Genomic DNA, 15792 nt, shown 5'->3' on the forward strand with positions numbered 1-15792 from the left:
TTGAATATTATAAAGGTAATGCAGTGCACATGCCGTTTATTAAAACATTCCCAAGAGTGTCTGCAGCAGCTCCCCATAACCATACACATTAGAATTTATGAAAACACAAATAACCTCACTTCAATTTTGGTCTAGTTGTGTTTCTGGGTTTTTTTGTGTATTTAAGTTCTGTGGGTAAAAGACTATGACAATGTACAATGCAACCATTAAAAATGATGGCAGAGTTATGAACAGAGCTTTTCCTGAATGCAGTCCTGTTACAAAACTTACAGTGCAGTTTTTTTATACATGCATAAAAAAGGAGAAAAATTACATGTATAACACATGCACCCATAAAAGTCTAGAAGACACAGCAAAATACTAAAGGTTTCTCTAGGTGGTAGAACTACAGGTCACTTATTTCCCCCTGTTTGTAAAGTTTTCTAATTAGTATTGTCTTAGAAATAACATAATAGAAACATCTTTAACACCAATAAATTCTACACTATAACTCTAAGACTAGTTGAATTTCCATATACAGATAGAAATTTTATAATTTAATCTAATTCCAAATACAAACTTTCACTTCTCTCCTGTGAAACATTTATTTTCCCAGAAAACTTTTCTGAACAAGTCTCTGCTACATCCCACCTTTGTTCCTGGGATGCCCTTGCTCCTTCAGCAGTAGAGAACTACTCTTATTTAACACACTATACCAGCATTGTCCAAACTGTTAATTCTAAGAGGAGCTCCCAATGCTGATGCAGGGAGCTGCAATCTGGAATGCTTTCAAAATAGGAAAACTGGTACATGTATGTGTGTATGCATATGCATAAATACAAAGCCCAGGAAAGGACCTTTAAAACACAGATGTGATATGTGTGTGTATGTGGATATATAAAAATTATATTCAAGGACTATACCTTTGAGATTAGCCCTTCATACATTTTTAAAGTCAACCTGTCTGTTCCTCAATGAAATGCTCATGATGTTAGTAGCTATAATTGTGACTGTTTGTTTGAATGGTCTTTCCTTGGCAACACAAAAAACACATACTAAGTCATACTATTTGTGAAATAGAAGGGTGGAAACCACTGCTTCAGAAGTTTCAGAGGATATCAATAAAATCTCCTCTAGAAACAGTAGTAAGCAAGGCAGATAAGGTAAGGACATTCATAAGGCTTCCATTCTAGGGGAACACAGTAATTAAATATTTAGGGAAAGATGGCCAAGTACAAAAGTTCTACGATGGGGAAAAGTTCTGGTATCTTCAAGAAACAGCAAGTAGGCCTGGGAAGCTGAGGTGGAGCAAGTGTTCTGGATACTATTTGCTACGTGGATAAAGTATCAATAGTTAGATCTGGCCCCTGCAACATTTTCTAACTAATGGGTCCTTATTTTGAAAACTTTGTAAATTCCTCAATCAGGAATACCTATACACATATTTAGTATAAAAAACATCTAGAAAGTTAAATATAAAATATTTGGGTACTGTCCGACCATACTTATCTGCCACTGAAAGAGGCAAATGAAGATATCTGTATACTCAACAGAATTTTTAAAGAGAAGAAAGTATCAAATTGAAACTCTGGCTATGGATTTTCTTTACCTCCAGTATACATCGGTGCCTACCTAAGAAGCTGTTTTTATAGAATTCTATTTCACACATCAATGAACAATCAACGAAGTGAATAAAAATATCAACATCAAACATACCTTCGGTGAGATGATACTCTCCACACTGCTCTCTAAATTACACTCAAACACATGGGCTTTGGTTAGCTTCTTATCCCAGTGGGCCGCTAGCCAAATTTTGGCCAGAGGCCCTCTTTTACTGAGGACAAAATGTGCGTAGAACATTGTTCTGGTTGACTATGAAACAGGAGGAAACCTGAAGGGGACAAAAAGTTAATGCAAACAACACCACATGAGAACTGAATTATTTATCAAGACATACAAGAAACCTGAAAATAAAAGTCTCCTATTCTTCTAAATATGAAAACTATGAAAGGCTTGAGTGAAGTATAGTATGCATATAAAAAACAATCTATTGTTTAATTTTGAGAAGGTAAGAAAAGATCCCCCCAAATGCTAAGCTGAAAGGTAAGGGGACAAGTCAGGTCACTTCCATGCCCTACTGTCATCTTAAAAGTGCTAGTTTGGTTTTTTTCCTTTAAGTAAAAACTGTCTTCAGAAAACTCTTCTTTTTGAAGTTCCATCAAGTGTTAATTCCATTCCTATCCTGATTACTAACTGTAAAAATAAGTCTGCTTCTGGCCAAAAGCCAGAAAATATATTCTTCATGACAAGAAAAGAATGTCCAAGAAGAAAAACATTCAGGCACAGATATTAATCAATGAGGAAATTTCCATGTTTAGAACCCCATTAAAAACTGAGATTCTTAGCTAAATGCATTATATAATAATTGCTACCTCATGACAAGCATTTCATATTTCACCAAGCAGATAAGTAAGTGGGTTGGCCCCATTTTACAGGTAAGCAGTTTTCAAAAGCTGAGCCTTAAAAAGATAAGCATTGTATAGTTTTCTCAACTCAGGAATCTGGAAAGCACTTGATCACTAAATTCAGGACAATGATACAGTATACAATTTAACTCATGACTGAAACAGTCTTAGTAGAAACACAAGTATGTTATTCTTTTATTTTCCTTTTAGTAACCTAATGTATTAATACCTAAGAAAAAAAAAGGCAGCCTGCAGAACTCCAGCTTGGAGAGCATGTGAACGGTGTAAAAAGATAATTTCCCTTATATCATGTATTTTCCCTTTTCCACAGAAAACTTTAGAAAATCTATTTTGCCAACTGAATTTTTTCTGAAATGTCCGTAACACTAAAAAAAGGTAAGTCATGCTTTTACAGAAAGAAACTCAAGCACACCCAAAACACATGAAAACTAATTAAAATTTAAAAACTTTTAAAACTTATGTCACACCTATCCCTTGCTCCCTACCATTCCTAAGTCCTGGCAACCACCGCTCTGTTCTTTACTCAAATTTTAGCATTTTGAGAATGTTATATAAACGGAATCATACAGTATGTGACTTTTTGGAACAGCTTCTTGGATTCAGCATCATGATACAAATTCATCCAAGTGTTTGTTGCATGTCTTAACAGTATGTTCCCTTTCATTGCTGAGCAGCATTCCATGGGGGTGGTTATAGTATCACAATTTGCTTAGCCATTTACCTATTGAAGGACATTCGGTTGTTTCCAGTTTTTCGCTATTTCAAATAAAGCTACTGTAAATATTAGTGTACACAGACTTGGTGAATGTTAATTTTTCATTTTTCCAAGACAAATGTTCTGTGGTGTTATTGGACAGCATGATAAGTGTTCCTTTAGCTTTTAAAGAAACTTTAACACTGCTCCTATCAAAACTCTAATGAGGTTTTTTAATAGCTACTGACAAGATTTTTCTAAAACTCATAAGGGAAGGCAAAAGACCCAGAATAGCTAAAAGTATTTTGAAAAAGAAAAATAAAGTGGGAAGAATCAGTCTACCCAATTTTAAGACTTATTATATAGCTACAACAGTCAATACTGTGTGAAGAGAAAGATACACAGATCTATCACAGATCAATGGAGCAGAGAACCCAGAAATAGATCCACACAATTAAGTCCAACTGATTTTTCACAAAGATACAGAAGCAATTCAAAGAAGGAAGGTAGTCTTTTAGTCTTTGACAAATGGCGCTTGAGTGATCAGACATCACCCATAGGCCAAAAAAAAAAAAGAAGACCTCAACCCAAACCTCACATATTATATAAAAATTAAGTCAAAATAAATCGCAGACTTAAATGTAAAACTATAAAATTTTAAGGAGAAAACCACAAAGGAACACCTTTGATATCTAAAGCTTGGTAAGAATTTTTAGACATTGTACCAAAAACATGTCCTATAAAGGAAAAGAACCTAACATGAAGGAGTCCACTGAGGATGCAAAGACAAGACAGAAGATGGGAAAAAATATTTGCAAACCACATATCTGAAAAGGACCTGGATCCAGAATATATAAAGAACTGTCAAAACTAAAAGAGTTAAAAAAAAAAAAAAATCCAACTAGAAATGGGCAAAAAAAAAAAGGACATTTCAAGGAAGAGAATATACCGATGGCAAATTAAAAACAAGAAAGATGCTCAGCATCACTAGTCATTAGGAAAATGCAAATTAAGACCCAATAAGATATCACTGCACACCTCTTATAGGAGCTAAAATAGAACATAATGGCAACAGGAAGCAAATGCTGGTGGGGATACAGAGACACTGCCATTTCTCATACACTGCTACTGGGAATGCACAATTTCTTTTGAATTAGCTTAAGAAAAAAGATCCAGAGTAAGTTAACTTGAATTTTCATGTTTTTACAAAGGGACTGTAAATTTTAAACAAGAAGTTTGCTTATTGTACTTTCAATTAAAAACTATACTCATTCTTTCCAATAAGGTACAGAAAATAATACATATTAGTTAATGTATCCCAGGCAAGAGATTTTATGCCTGTCAAAAATGTTTGGGAGGGGGCTTCCCTGGTGGCGCAGTGGTTCAGAGTCCACCTGCCGATGCAGGGGACACGGGTTCCGGCCCCGGTCCGGGAAGATCCCATATGCCGCAGAGCGGCTGGGCCCGTGAGCCATGGCCGCCGAGCCTGCGCGTCCAGAGCCTGTGCTCCGCAACGGGAGAGGCCCACATACCGCAAAAAAAAAAAAAAAAAAAAAAATGTTTGGGAGGGTGGTGCAAGAGTAATTCAGTCAGGTTTGCCTCATCTCCAGTTTCCATCACTTAATGGAATTTTCAATCTCTGAACCAGATGCTTCCAGGGGATCATTAATTCACACTAGGAAAATTTTCTCTGAAGAAAAAAATAAAATAGGCTTCATCAACTGCCTAATGATGTGAACTTTTTCTCTCAAATGTGGAGTTAAGAAAAGAACTAAGGAATACTAAACTAGGAAGAATTCGGATCAAATGCTCTAAGGTAAAAGCATTAAATAACAACACCTCAAGTGCACCTTCTATTCCACTTAGCAGATCAAAATTTGCTTCCTATAATCAAAGAGAGCCTCCTACTTCAAGCCTTAAAGTTTGTTAGCATAAAAATTAAGCTGCCTCTACAGCATTATAAATATAATCTACAGGATTTTGTAGAAATCCAATATAGCTCTATGTTCTCAGAAATACAATCACTGTCATACACAATAAGCTCCAAGTATCACTATAGAAGATAGTCATGTTCCAAATAAGTAAAAAAAACTCTTACTAGAATAAGAGAATACTCCTAGAATACTCCCTGCTGCGTGTCAACTACTAAATAAGTGTTTAATGAACAAGGAAATGAAATACACCAAGTGATCTCATAATTGATACATGTAAAAAATTCTGGAAATTTTAGAAATTGAAACTGGCACGTCTCAACAGGTGTCAGCAGTTCATGGCCAGCACTTCAGCTGCTAGTCAAGAGTACCATGCCTAAAATATCCCAGCTATGCCCAGGCAGAGATTCCTAAACGGATGCTTTCTTGGCATTGGATGGGGAGTAACTAAAGCAGAGTGGTGCTAAAATTAATCTGGGAAACAACTAGCAAGAGGAAATCACCTTAATAACTAAAGGAAGCCTGATGTACAGCAGTGGGTCAACTATTGGCTTGTACCTAAATAAGAATAAAGTGTAATCGTTGTTGCCTTTTAAACCATTTTTTTCCCTTAGTAATACCAAACCTTTAACCAATCTTTAAAGAAGATTGGTTCAAAGTTTTAAAGATTCTAAATTTTGCTAATTCTTTACAAAAGATCTTAGCAGAAAGTCTGCATTTGGTCAAAAAGCACAGCTTACCAATTTCATGATTGCTCAATTTTTTTCTAAAGCAGCAAACAACTTTTAAAAATAGATCCTAAAAAGTAATTTAAATCTGATGTGAAATGACAGACTGATAATTTAGAACATATTCAGGAACGCAAAAACGGCGATTTCTTTAAGATGTTTCTAAAAAACCAAAGTCAAATTACAGCTCATGTTTCTACAATGATGTTAAATCATTATAATATTTCACTCATCTGTTAAAAAGCAGGGCAGGATACTGGTTGCATAAATTGGTATGACCTCTTTGAAGGGCAATGTGGCAACATCTCATACTTTCCAGCAAGAAACTGCACTTCCAGTAATAAACCAAAAGTATATTTGAGGATGTATAATAACAATTAAAAAAAAAAAAACCAAAAACTTACTAAGCTCTAAGTATTTTATGTGTCCATCCTCTTCGTGATAGTCTTAGAAGATAAATACTGGCCCATTTTACAAACCAGGAAAAGGAGAAAAGGAGAGGATAAGGAATGTGGCAAAGGTCACCAGCATTTAATGCGAGTGGAACTTGAACTTCAGAGCCCACAAGTCTAACTAAACACTATGTTGCCTTGCCAGCATGACTTTTAATAGCAAAGTATTAGAAATAACCTACCTAGCCCTTAATAGTGACTTTTAGCAAATTAATACAATCACACAATAGAATTCCCATGCACTCTTAAACAATGATAAAAGAGAGCTCTCTCTATACATGTATACAAACACGCACTTGCATGAGCAAAAAATATCTATGGAGTGCAAACAAAACTGATGACACACCTTCTGTACTGTTGGACTTCTTTTCTTTTGTAACTTATGGCATACACAAACGTCATCTATTCAAAGTAAAAACAATTATTTTGGGAGTGCTTTGCCAGTAACTAGCATGTTAAGCTGCTTAATCTGTGTAGTTCACTTTCCCTAACTATAAAAAACTGGAAGGTGGAAATTCAGTGATAACTAACCTTAGAAAACATCAACATCGAACTCAGATAAGAATGGAACCACCTCTTTGGGGGTGCTTGGGGAGTGTCTCAGGGACAGAAGGTATTTCCAACCCTGCACCCTAGAGCTCCCCTCCCTTTTGATACTAATGTTCTTTGAAGAAGAGTTTTACAATCGGACAGTCCTAGGTTCAAACTCAGCTCCCTCCACAGTTGTTTTGTAAGGGTTAAAAGTGAATTAACATCTGAGTCTTAGCCTTCTCATCTATAAAATGGGGATGTTTCCCGAACAGTATTATGAGAATTAAACAGAACATCATACCCAACACAATGCCACTACAGACACAAATAGTTACTTTGGAAAAAAAATCTCCCACAGAGCACATACCAGCTATCATGATCATGCCTACCAATTCTGACATCACAACATTTAAACAAAAACCACAAAATCTTTATTTCTGATATTAGAAATTTCCCTTCTGTACCAAACTATAAAGATAAAACTTCTCAGAATCTTTATGTTCCAATAAATAGGAACTCACCAGGAAAGAAATTCTCATCCTTAAGAAAAGTTAATCCTAGATTGTACTAATGCGTTGCCTCTATAAACACAAGAAAGGTAAAAGCTATGCTCTATCAATGTAATTCTGACTTGTATACAAAAAGGTATTATGTCCACTGAGTTATGCACTGCTGTCACCTCATCTACAAACTGGTAATAATTTAATCATTGGGTATGGCATACATCCTCATCAATGCCTTTTTAAAAGTAATTGATTAGTTGCTTCCAACATGAAACAAAGTAATTTAGTGACGCTACAACTTAGGAAAGCTTCTGCAGCCTGTCTTCAACATTCCGCACAACCACACAGCTCCCTGGCATTTACATTCGTTGGAAGAAAATGGGAATTTGTTTCTGGAATTCAATGATCATTCTAAACAATATACGGAGAGCAGATGTTAACTTTCGCTTGCAAAGGGAAGCCGATGAACAGTAGCCTTTACCAGAAACCCTTAAAAACTCAAGCGCGTTTTTGAACACTGAAAGCCTAACAAATCGTAAGGCGGCCAAACCCTCCAGCGTTTCCCTCTTTCAAATTTGAAGAAGGCCGCTAAGTCTGGCAGCAGCACAGCTCGACAGTGTCACCCCACACTATCACAGCAGATCATTCTCAAAGCCTTTCTCAGCGAGGAAGGAGACACCAGGCATTTGTCAGAAACGCCCCCCCCCCCGAACCAAATACAACACCCAATATCCTCAATCGCTAGGAAAGCCAGGGAGGAAAACCAATTATGCTAATTTCCTAAGAATCAGAGGCAACTTCCCTTGATCGCGTTTTCTATGGGTCTGGCCAATATTTGATATCTCCAGCGTAACCATTTTCCTTTTAAAAAACAAAACAAAAACAAAAAAAAAAAAACGGGGAAGGGGGAGCAACACTGGTCCCTGGCGAGGGGCCCGCCCTGTTCTCCGGCCCCACCGTGGCCGCGATGGCAGGGCCCGCGTGCCTTCCACCCCCGCACCCACGCTCGGCGGACGGCTGCGGCCCCTCGGAGCTGGCGTCGCGGGCGGCCACCCCGCCGCCCTCTCCCGCCCCGAATCCCGCGTCTTCCCAGACAGCCATTTTCACCCGAAGAGTAGGCGGCCCGGTGCCCAGAGCGCGCTCGTTCAAACCTCCTCCTCGCCCTCTGGTGCCCAGAGCCGCGTCTCCCCGAGAGACCGACCGAGTAACTGCTTCTTTGGCCTTGAAATAGACCTGAACCATTTGTTACCCAATAGACAATGATGCAGGCCCAGGCTGCGCGGGTCCCGGCTGAGGGTGGGCACCTGGGCAAGGGGCCTGGGCGGCGGCGCAGCGGTTCGGGAGCTCGGAGGGTGGCAGCACTGCCCCGACCCGGGGCGCAGGCAGTGCCGACGTCTCCCTCGCCCTCCCCCCCACCCTCCTCCGGAGTCCGGCTCCCCGACGGCAAGACGGCAGGGAACGGGTGGGGGGAAGAGAGCCGGAGGAAAAGAAGGGGTCGGCCGACTATCTTACCTTGTTCTCCGCCGGGAGTTGGGCGGGCTGGGTGGCCTGGGGAGGGGAAAAGGGTCGGGGGAGGGGGCGGGGAAAGGGGGGGAGCACTTGTGAGGTGTAGCTTCGGAGCTGCTCCCGCCGCCGCCACGGCCGCCGCCTCCTTCCCGATTCACTCAAACAAACAAGATGGCTGCCGTTACGCCGCGGCTCTTCCTGCCGCCCAAATCCTCGGTTCAAATCGGCAGGATGTTTACGGTCAAAATGGTACCTGTGCGCCTGCGCAGCCAGCCTAAGAGGCAGGCGCAGCGACCATTTCCTTTTCTTTGGAACCCGCCTTCTGGTTGAGCAGTCCCGAACTGAGCAAGCGCAAAGGTGATTCTCTTGCTAGAGGGTCTTCTAGCGTCGCGGAACTGGCAAGCGGCGCGCGCGCAGTGCTTGCCAAGGAAGCGCTGATTGGATGTAACTTTATTCTTGGGCTTGTTTTAAAGGGAAAAAAACCTTTGTGTAGTTTTCTGTGCCCCTTACATAAAAATTCGTTTAAATGGTTCTGTAGCAACGAATGTAACATAAATCCCTTAAATAAGTTCTCTAAAATGTAGGGGTTCATTCATTCAGTCAACCTATATTTATAGACGGTCTTCTCTGAACCGCATACTAAGATAGCTAGGGTCTGGGATATAATGACGATATAGTGAGATAGTATCTGCCTATGTGCTATTACCCAAAGTACTTAAGATGATACAATGATCCAGCCCCTGTCTCCTGACCCTCTTGCCCCTCTCTTCCTCACTGTGCTCCAGTCATCAAACCAACAGAGCTCAAGAGTTTTGCACTCACTGTTCTCTGTGCTTAGAATAGTCTTGCATTTCCATCCCGTCTCCTTTTGTCTAATTCTTAATCTTACACTCTTAGCTCAAAAGTCACTTCCACAAGAGAGTCTTCCCTGATCCTCTGTATTATTGATATTTAGGATAACACTATTAATGTAAAAAAAAAAAAAGGTCCCCATCCCGCCCCAAACTTAAGGGCTTTACAAAACGGCCCTGCCAATTTCTGCCTTTATGACCATGAGTAACAGCCTCTCTGTGCTTTCGGTTTCTCACCTGAGGATTGTTGTGAGGATTCATGAATACGTGTAGAAGCATTTGGAATGGTGCATGGCATGTTACAAGTAATCTAAGTTATTTTTATTACTATCTTCATTGTCCTTATCACAATTATTCTCCCCTATTTTTTTTTTCCCTAAAGAATGGCACCCTGAGCTAGACAAAATGCTCCTAGCCAGAGTAGAGGATAAGATTACCATCGTTTGATGTGGACACCTAGCAGTTTTAATCCAGCCCAGGTGTATGCTAGTTTTTCAACTGCCCTGGACCCTTCGAGGGTTTTAACACTATACAACACAACTCACTTTTAACCTTCCTATGTTGTAGCAACAGGTGGATAAGAAAGTGGGCAGCCTTGTGCTCCATTTATTCTGTGTCACCTGATTTTTGCTTGGGGCAGGGTTTAACTCACAAGCAGGAGTCCATTAGCCAAGTGGTCATGGCAGCTGGAACTCAAAGCTTCATCAAGTGACTATCCTGGGGCTTCCCTGGTGGCGCAGTGGTTGAGAGTCCGCCTGCCGATGCAGGGGACAGGGGTTCATACCCGAGTCCGGGAAGATCCCACATGCCGCGGAGCGGCTGGGCCCGTGAGCCATGGCCGCTGAGAGGCCCGCGTACCGAAAAAAAAAAAAAAAAAAGAAAAAGAAAAAAAAAGTGATTATCCTATTTTAATTGGGCAATTTTTTGTTTATTTGTTCTTTTCTTTGTGTGTTTTTTTTTTTTTTGCGGTACGCGGGCCTCTCACTGTTGTGGCCTCTGCCGTTGCGGAGCACAGGCTCCAGACGCGCAGGCTCAGCGCGTGTCATCGCGCAGGCTCAGCAGTGTCATCATCTCCAAAAAACAAAAACAAAACCAAAAACCCACCCCCCCAAAAACAAACAAACAAAAACCCAACCAACCAACCAAACACAGACTCATTCATTAACAAACTCTTTACAACAGAAAAATTCAATTTCTGCCAGTGAACGATTTAATTCAACACTTCGAAATAATTTAAGCATATCAGCTACAAAGTAATCTAAAACTAATCGCCTGGGAAGAGTTTTGAGTCAGGTTAAGGATTACATGGATAAGACTACATTGCATGGTGAATCCTTCTTCATTGTTAATATTAAATTTCAGTTTAAATCTGTCTCCATTTCAAAATATGTTCAGATGAATATGCATTGCCACTTCCTGTCTTGCTTACATTACATTAGTTTTTAGAGTTTTTGTCAGTGGGACCACATAGATTTCCTCTTAATTTGAATAAAAACAATTCTGTTTTACTAATTTCTAATAACAAATCTAACATTTAAATCAACAGCTTACTTTTTTATCTAAGACTTTTTTCCCTCTATCTTTGAAGGTTGTTTATGAATATGGGCTTTGGGTTCAAATCCATCTCTTCTACTTCCCAGCTGTTTTACCATATGCAATTTATTATACTTCTCTGGGTTTTGATTTCTTTATCTACAAAAATGGAGGCCATACTCTTTATGACTGATGAAAGAATTAAATAAGATCATATATATGAAATACTTAGCATAGTGGCTGAAACTGAGTAATTACTCAATAAATTGTGACTATTACTCTTGAACCTTCTAGCTTCTGAGTAATGAAATAGCTGGCAAGGTATGGCAAATATTTATCAAATATTCAGCTTTTAAGAACATCAGTAAATACCTAATACTCTAAATGCCCCTCTTAACTATACTTCGCTCTATGCCCATTTTGTAATCCTTATTTGATTACAATTGTAATGTCTCTCTCTCTCCAGTACTGAACTCCCAAGGTACTATCACTTCTTTTCTCTTGAACCATTTATTCTTACCCAGTAGCTCTCCACTGCAGCCCACTTTCCCTTTCATGGATTTCTTTAATATTTTCTTCACATATAACCCTAATTCCCTAAATCTGTGGATTTGATTCTTTTGAACAAGGTATATATTCTGTTCTGGCTTGAAGTCCCATCCTATCAACATATTCATTCATTTCCTTACACACAACGTTGAGCTAGTTAATTTTTCTTGCTACAGAACTTAGCTGCAGTTAATATCTCCTTCACCTGGAAATACTTATTTGGTGAGTGTGCAATTTTGCAATGTAAAATTTGCAATTTTAATAATTGTGAATTTGTTTGACTAAAACCATGGCAGGACAGACTTAAATTGCAGATCTAATCTTCCTCCAGTTGGAATACTCTGCTTTTCTTTCCTGCTTCCTCAGTTAATGACTTGTATGATTTGGGATAATCACTGTCTGAAGAACTGGATGCTGCCTCTGTCTTAAGCATGTTTATAAAGCAGCTGTGTTCTATGTCTTATTATTTCAGGAACACACACACACATTCACACAACTGAGACTTTTCATGAGATAAAAACTGTTACAGAAATAGATGATCAACACATAGTAACAGAGTTGTTTAAGGTTTAAACACAATTTCATAGATTTGTTTCTCTGAATTGCTAAACTTTCAAAACATAATGCTCTATGACATAAAAAATATATCGTAAGTAGGAGGGGTTAGATTAAGAGAGGAATAAGGCAAATGGATAGATTTTCAGGAGTATTTCAATATTAATAATGGATGAGTATTAAGTATGTTGCACCAGAATTTAAAAATTATTTAAATAAAGAAAAATCAAAGTATAAAATATTTGTTGCCTGTGGTTTCTAAAGTTCATTAAAGTCCAGAAAGAGTGACTAGCCCCTTTCAGATTGTGGGCTAAATAGAGAAAAATGGACAGAAAATGACTGAAAAAAATTGTAGATTCTTGCTTTTCTTCTACTGTCAACAATATTTTTTTTATCCCTAAAAAGGATTGGTAATATTTTGATGAAAAAGGGAACACATTTTAAGGACAACAGTCATAGTCAAAAATGTTATAATCAGATGCATTATATTTAAGAAGCGGCGGGATTAAAGACAAAACATTGGTATTCAATTCTTAATATTCTAGATATTAAATAAGTTAGTGATAACGGCATGTGTGAGAGAGGGTTTTATAAATCAGAGAAATGGTAGATTTCATTCATAGTCACATGCTCAGCTTCAGGCATGTCATTTTGAATCAGGATTCTGCTCTGGAGAGGGGCTGCAAACATCCCTGTCAAGGCTGCACGGTCTGTTCAGACAGGTAGGTGTCAGCAAAGAAAAATTACTAGGGGCCAGGAGTGGCCTCAGGGATGTGCAGTTCTCTGGGCCTCATGGGAATGTGAATTTGTCAATGACTGAGGTTGAGGCCAGTGGAAGCTGCAGAAGCAGAAGCTGGGTCAGGGTCTATGATAATCACTTTGACTTTTCTTAGAAAATTTCATTATGCTAACAACATTTCCATGCTGGGAGCACTTTTAACTCCTTAGCTGGACGTTTTTGTCCTTGACTGTTTTGATGCATTTCCTCTACTTTGAAGCCCATGATCTCTTCTGTAATAATGAGGCATCTTTGGGCTTCCCTGGTGGCGCGGTGGTTGAGAGTCCGCCTGCCGATGCAGGGGACATGGGTTTGTGCCCCTGTCCGGGAAGATCCCACATGCCACGGAGCGGCTGGGCCCGTGTGCCACGGCCGCTGAGCCTGCGCGTCCGGAGCCTGTGCTCCGCAACGGGAGAGGCCACAACGGTGAGAGGCCCGCGTACCGCAAAAAAAAAAAAGAGAGACATCTTTGACAATAATGGGTGCTTACCCAAAAGCAGATGGATAGTGTTTCCTCTGAACCCCTCCAGTCATTCCAGAATGCAGGTGTTTTTGTTATAATGTAATATACATTGTTCTTTTCATCCTGCAAATTGCTTACTAAAAATAGTAGGGCAAACTGCAGGAAAATAGGGCTGGGGTAGAGCTCTTAAAGCCAATGCAGAGAACAAAAATGGTAACATCTTAATAAAAAATCCTTGCAAACTTCAAAGATGTTAAATTACCACTAATCAAGGAAGTAATATAGTAGATACAGTATAAAAAGTAGGTGAGGGCTTCCCTGGTGGCGCAGTGGTTGAGAGTCTGCCTGCCGATGCAGGGGACACGGGTTCGTGCCCCGGTCCGGGAAGATCCCACATGCCGCGGAGCGGCTGGGCCCGTGAGCCATGGCTGCTGAGCCTGCGTGTCCGGAGCCTGTGCTCCACAGCGGGAGAGGCCACAACAGTGAGAGGCCCGCGAAAAAAAGTAGGTGGAAGTAGCTTGATGGAAAAGGTGTAAAGAAAGATAGAAGCTGCTAGGTTATGAGATAAGGGAAACTCCTGCAGTAAGCACTTGAAAGACACAGTGCGGGGCTCAATGGAGCCAAGAGCTGAGTGGAAGGAAATGGGCATCATGTACAGTCCTGTGTTAATGGGCTTTGCATTAACTTGATGGGGGCAAAAAATTAATGTGTTAGGGAAAAAAGAAATCACATCTGAACTAATGTAACTTCTGTGTCATTTGGAAATCATTCCCCTATCTGCCAATTGTAAGTGAGGAATTAATATTACTATAGAAACTCACACTGTAACAAAATAGATCAAAATTCTTTCCCTAAGACTAGAGTTGATGTTTTATTATCAGTGAAGCCTGGTATATTCATAGTAGGGTGGAAGAGAGTGATTTTCCACTTTTAATGGGTTTAAAACGCATCCCGGTATTCTGTTAAATTGCAGATTTGCATTCAGCTGCTTGGGACGGGGCCCAAGAATTTGCCTTTTTTTTTTTTTTTTTTTCCTTCCTTTAGCAAGCTTCCAGGTAATTCAGAAGCTGTTGGTACGTGGACCACAGAAAGCGGAAAGGATTTTTAGAGAACAGACTTTGGAACCAGGTAGACCTGGGTTTGCATCATGGCTCTTCCCATTTAGTAGCTGTGTGACCTTGAGTAAGCTGCTTAACTTCATGAGGCTCAGTTTTTTCATCTGTAAAATCAGGCTACTTATATCTACACCTTCGCGGCTGTGGTGCTCATTACATGAGATGACATATCTAGAGCATCTAGAATGGTGCTTGGCACATTGTTTGAGCTCAGTAAATAGTAGTTATTCTTTTAATATTATTGTAGTTACTATTAGTGATATTTGGATATCTAATGACATACTTATTTTCCTCAACACATTCACCATTCATTTCTCCTGAGATCTGCTGATTTTCTCCTTTACTGTTAATCTTTATTCTATATTGAGTTCCGTGACAAAAACTGCGTATTACTTCCCAATATCTTTCCCTTTTTCTTTAGATTGGCATATGGCACCCAGCTAAAAGATGACATTTACCAACCTCCTATGCATCTAGGTGTGGCCAGGTTAATATGTCTTGCTCAGTGTTATGTGGGCATTCCTAGATTTCTTAAAAAGAGCAGCGTTTTCCAACTGGACAAACTCTTTATCCACTAGCTAATGGAAGGTAGGGTTCAAAAAGATGATACCAAGGAATTGTTTATTTTAGGTGTGAAATGGTATTGTGGTTATATTTTAAAAGAGTGCCACTATCCTTTAGAGATTCATACTAAAATATTCACAGGTTAAAACATAAGATGTTTGGGATGTATTATAAAATAATCCTCAAGAAGTGGAAAGAGGAGTGGGTGAGGGGATAGAAACAGGATTAGCAGTGAGTTGACAATTGTTGAAGGTGGGTGAAGTGTACATGAGGAAATCACTCTCTCTACCTCTGCATATGTTTGAAATTTTCCAAAACAAAACATCAAAAAAAATTTTTTAATGAAATCAACACATGAAGAATAATTTTAATCTTTTTTTTTTTTTTTTTTTTTGCGGTACGCGGGCCTCTCACCGTTGTGGCCTCTCCCATTGCGGAGCACAGGCTCTGGACGCGCAGGCTCAGAGGCCATGGCTCACGGGCCCAGCCGCTCCGCGGCACGTGGGATCTTCCCGGACCAGGGCACGAACCCGTGTCCCCTGCATCGGCAGGCAGACTCTCAACCACTGCGCCA

General features: G+C 39.7%; 1 protein-coding gene across 3 annotated transcripts in view; it reads right to left on the reverse strand.

Annotated features, from left to right (window-relative positions):
- RAD21 (RAD21 cohesin complex component) overlaps positions 1-8972 on the reverse strand; it is a 28060-nt gene extending 19088 nt beyond the window's left edge. Inside the window, exons 1-3 of one of the 3 annotated variants that reach the window (XM_073794677.1) lie at positions 8817-8959; positions 6617-6672; positions 1696-1870 (exon numbers count right to left, since the gene is read on the reverse strand). In XM_073794677.1, coding sequence (XP_073650778.1) covers positions 1696-1839 — 144 coding nt within the window. In that variant the 5' untranslated portion in view covers positions 1840-1870; positions 6617-6672; positions 8817-8959. Of the gene's footprint in view, positions 1-1695; positions 1871-6616; positions 6673-8816 lie in introns of all 3 variants that reach the window. The other 2 variants (XM_019932101.2, XM_019932099.2) reach the window with 2 other exon arrangements.
- Positions 8973-15792: the final 6820 nt, after the last annotated feature.

Source organism: Tursiops truncatus, chromosome 17 (genome assembly GCF_011762595.2).
Source record: "Tursiops truncatus isolate mTurTru1 chromosome 17, mTurTru1.mat.Y, whole genome shotgun sequence".
NCBI classification, from domain to species: domain Eukaryota; kingdom Metazoa; phylum Chordata; class Mammalia; order Artiodactyla; family Delphinidae; genus Tursiops; species Tursiops truncatus.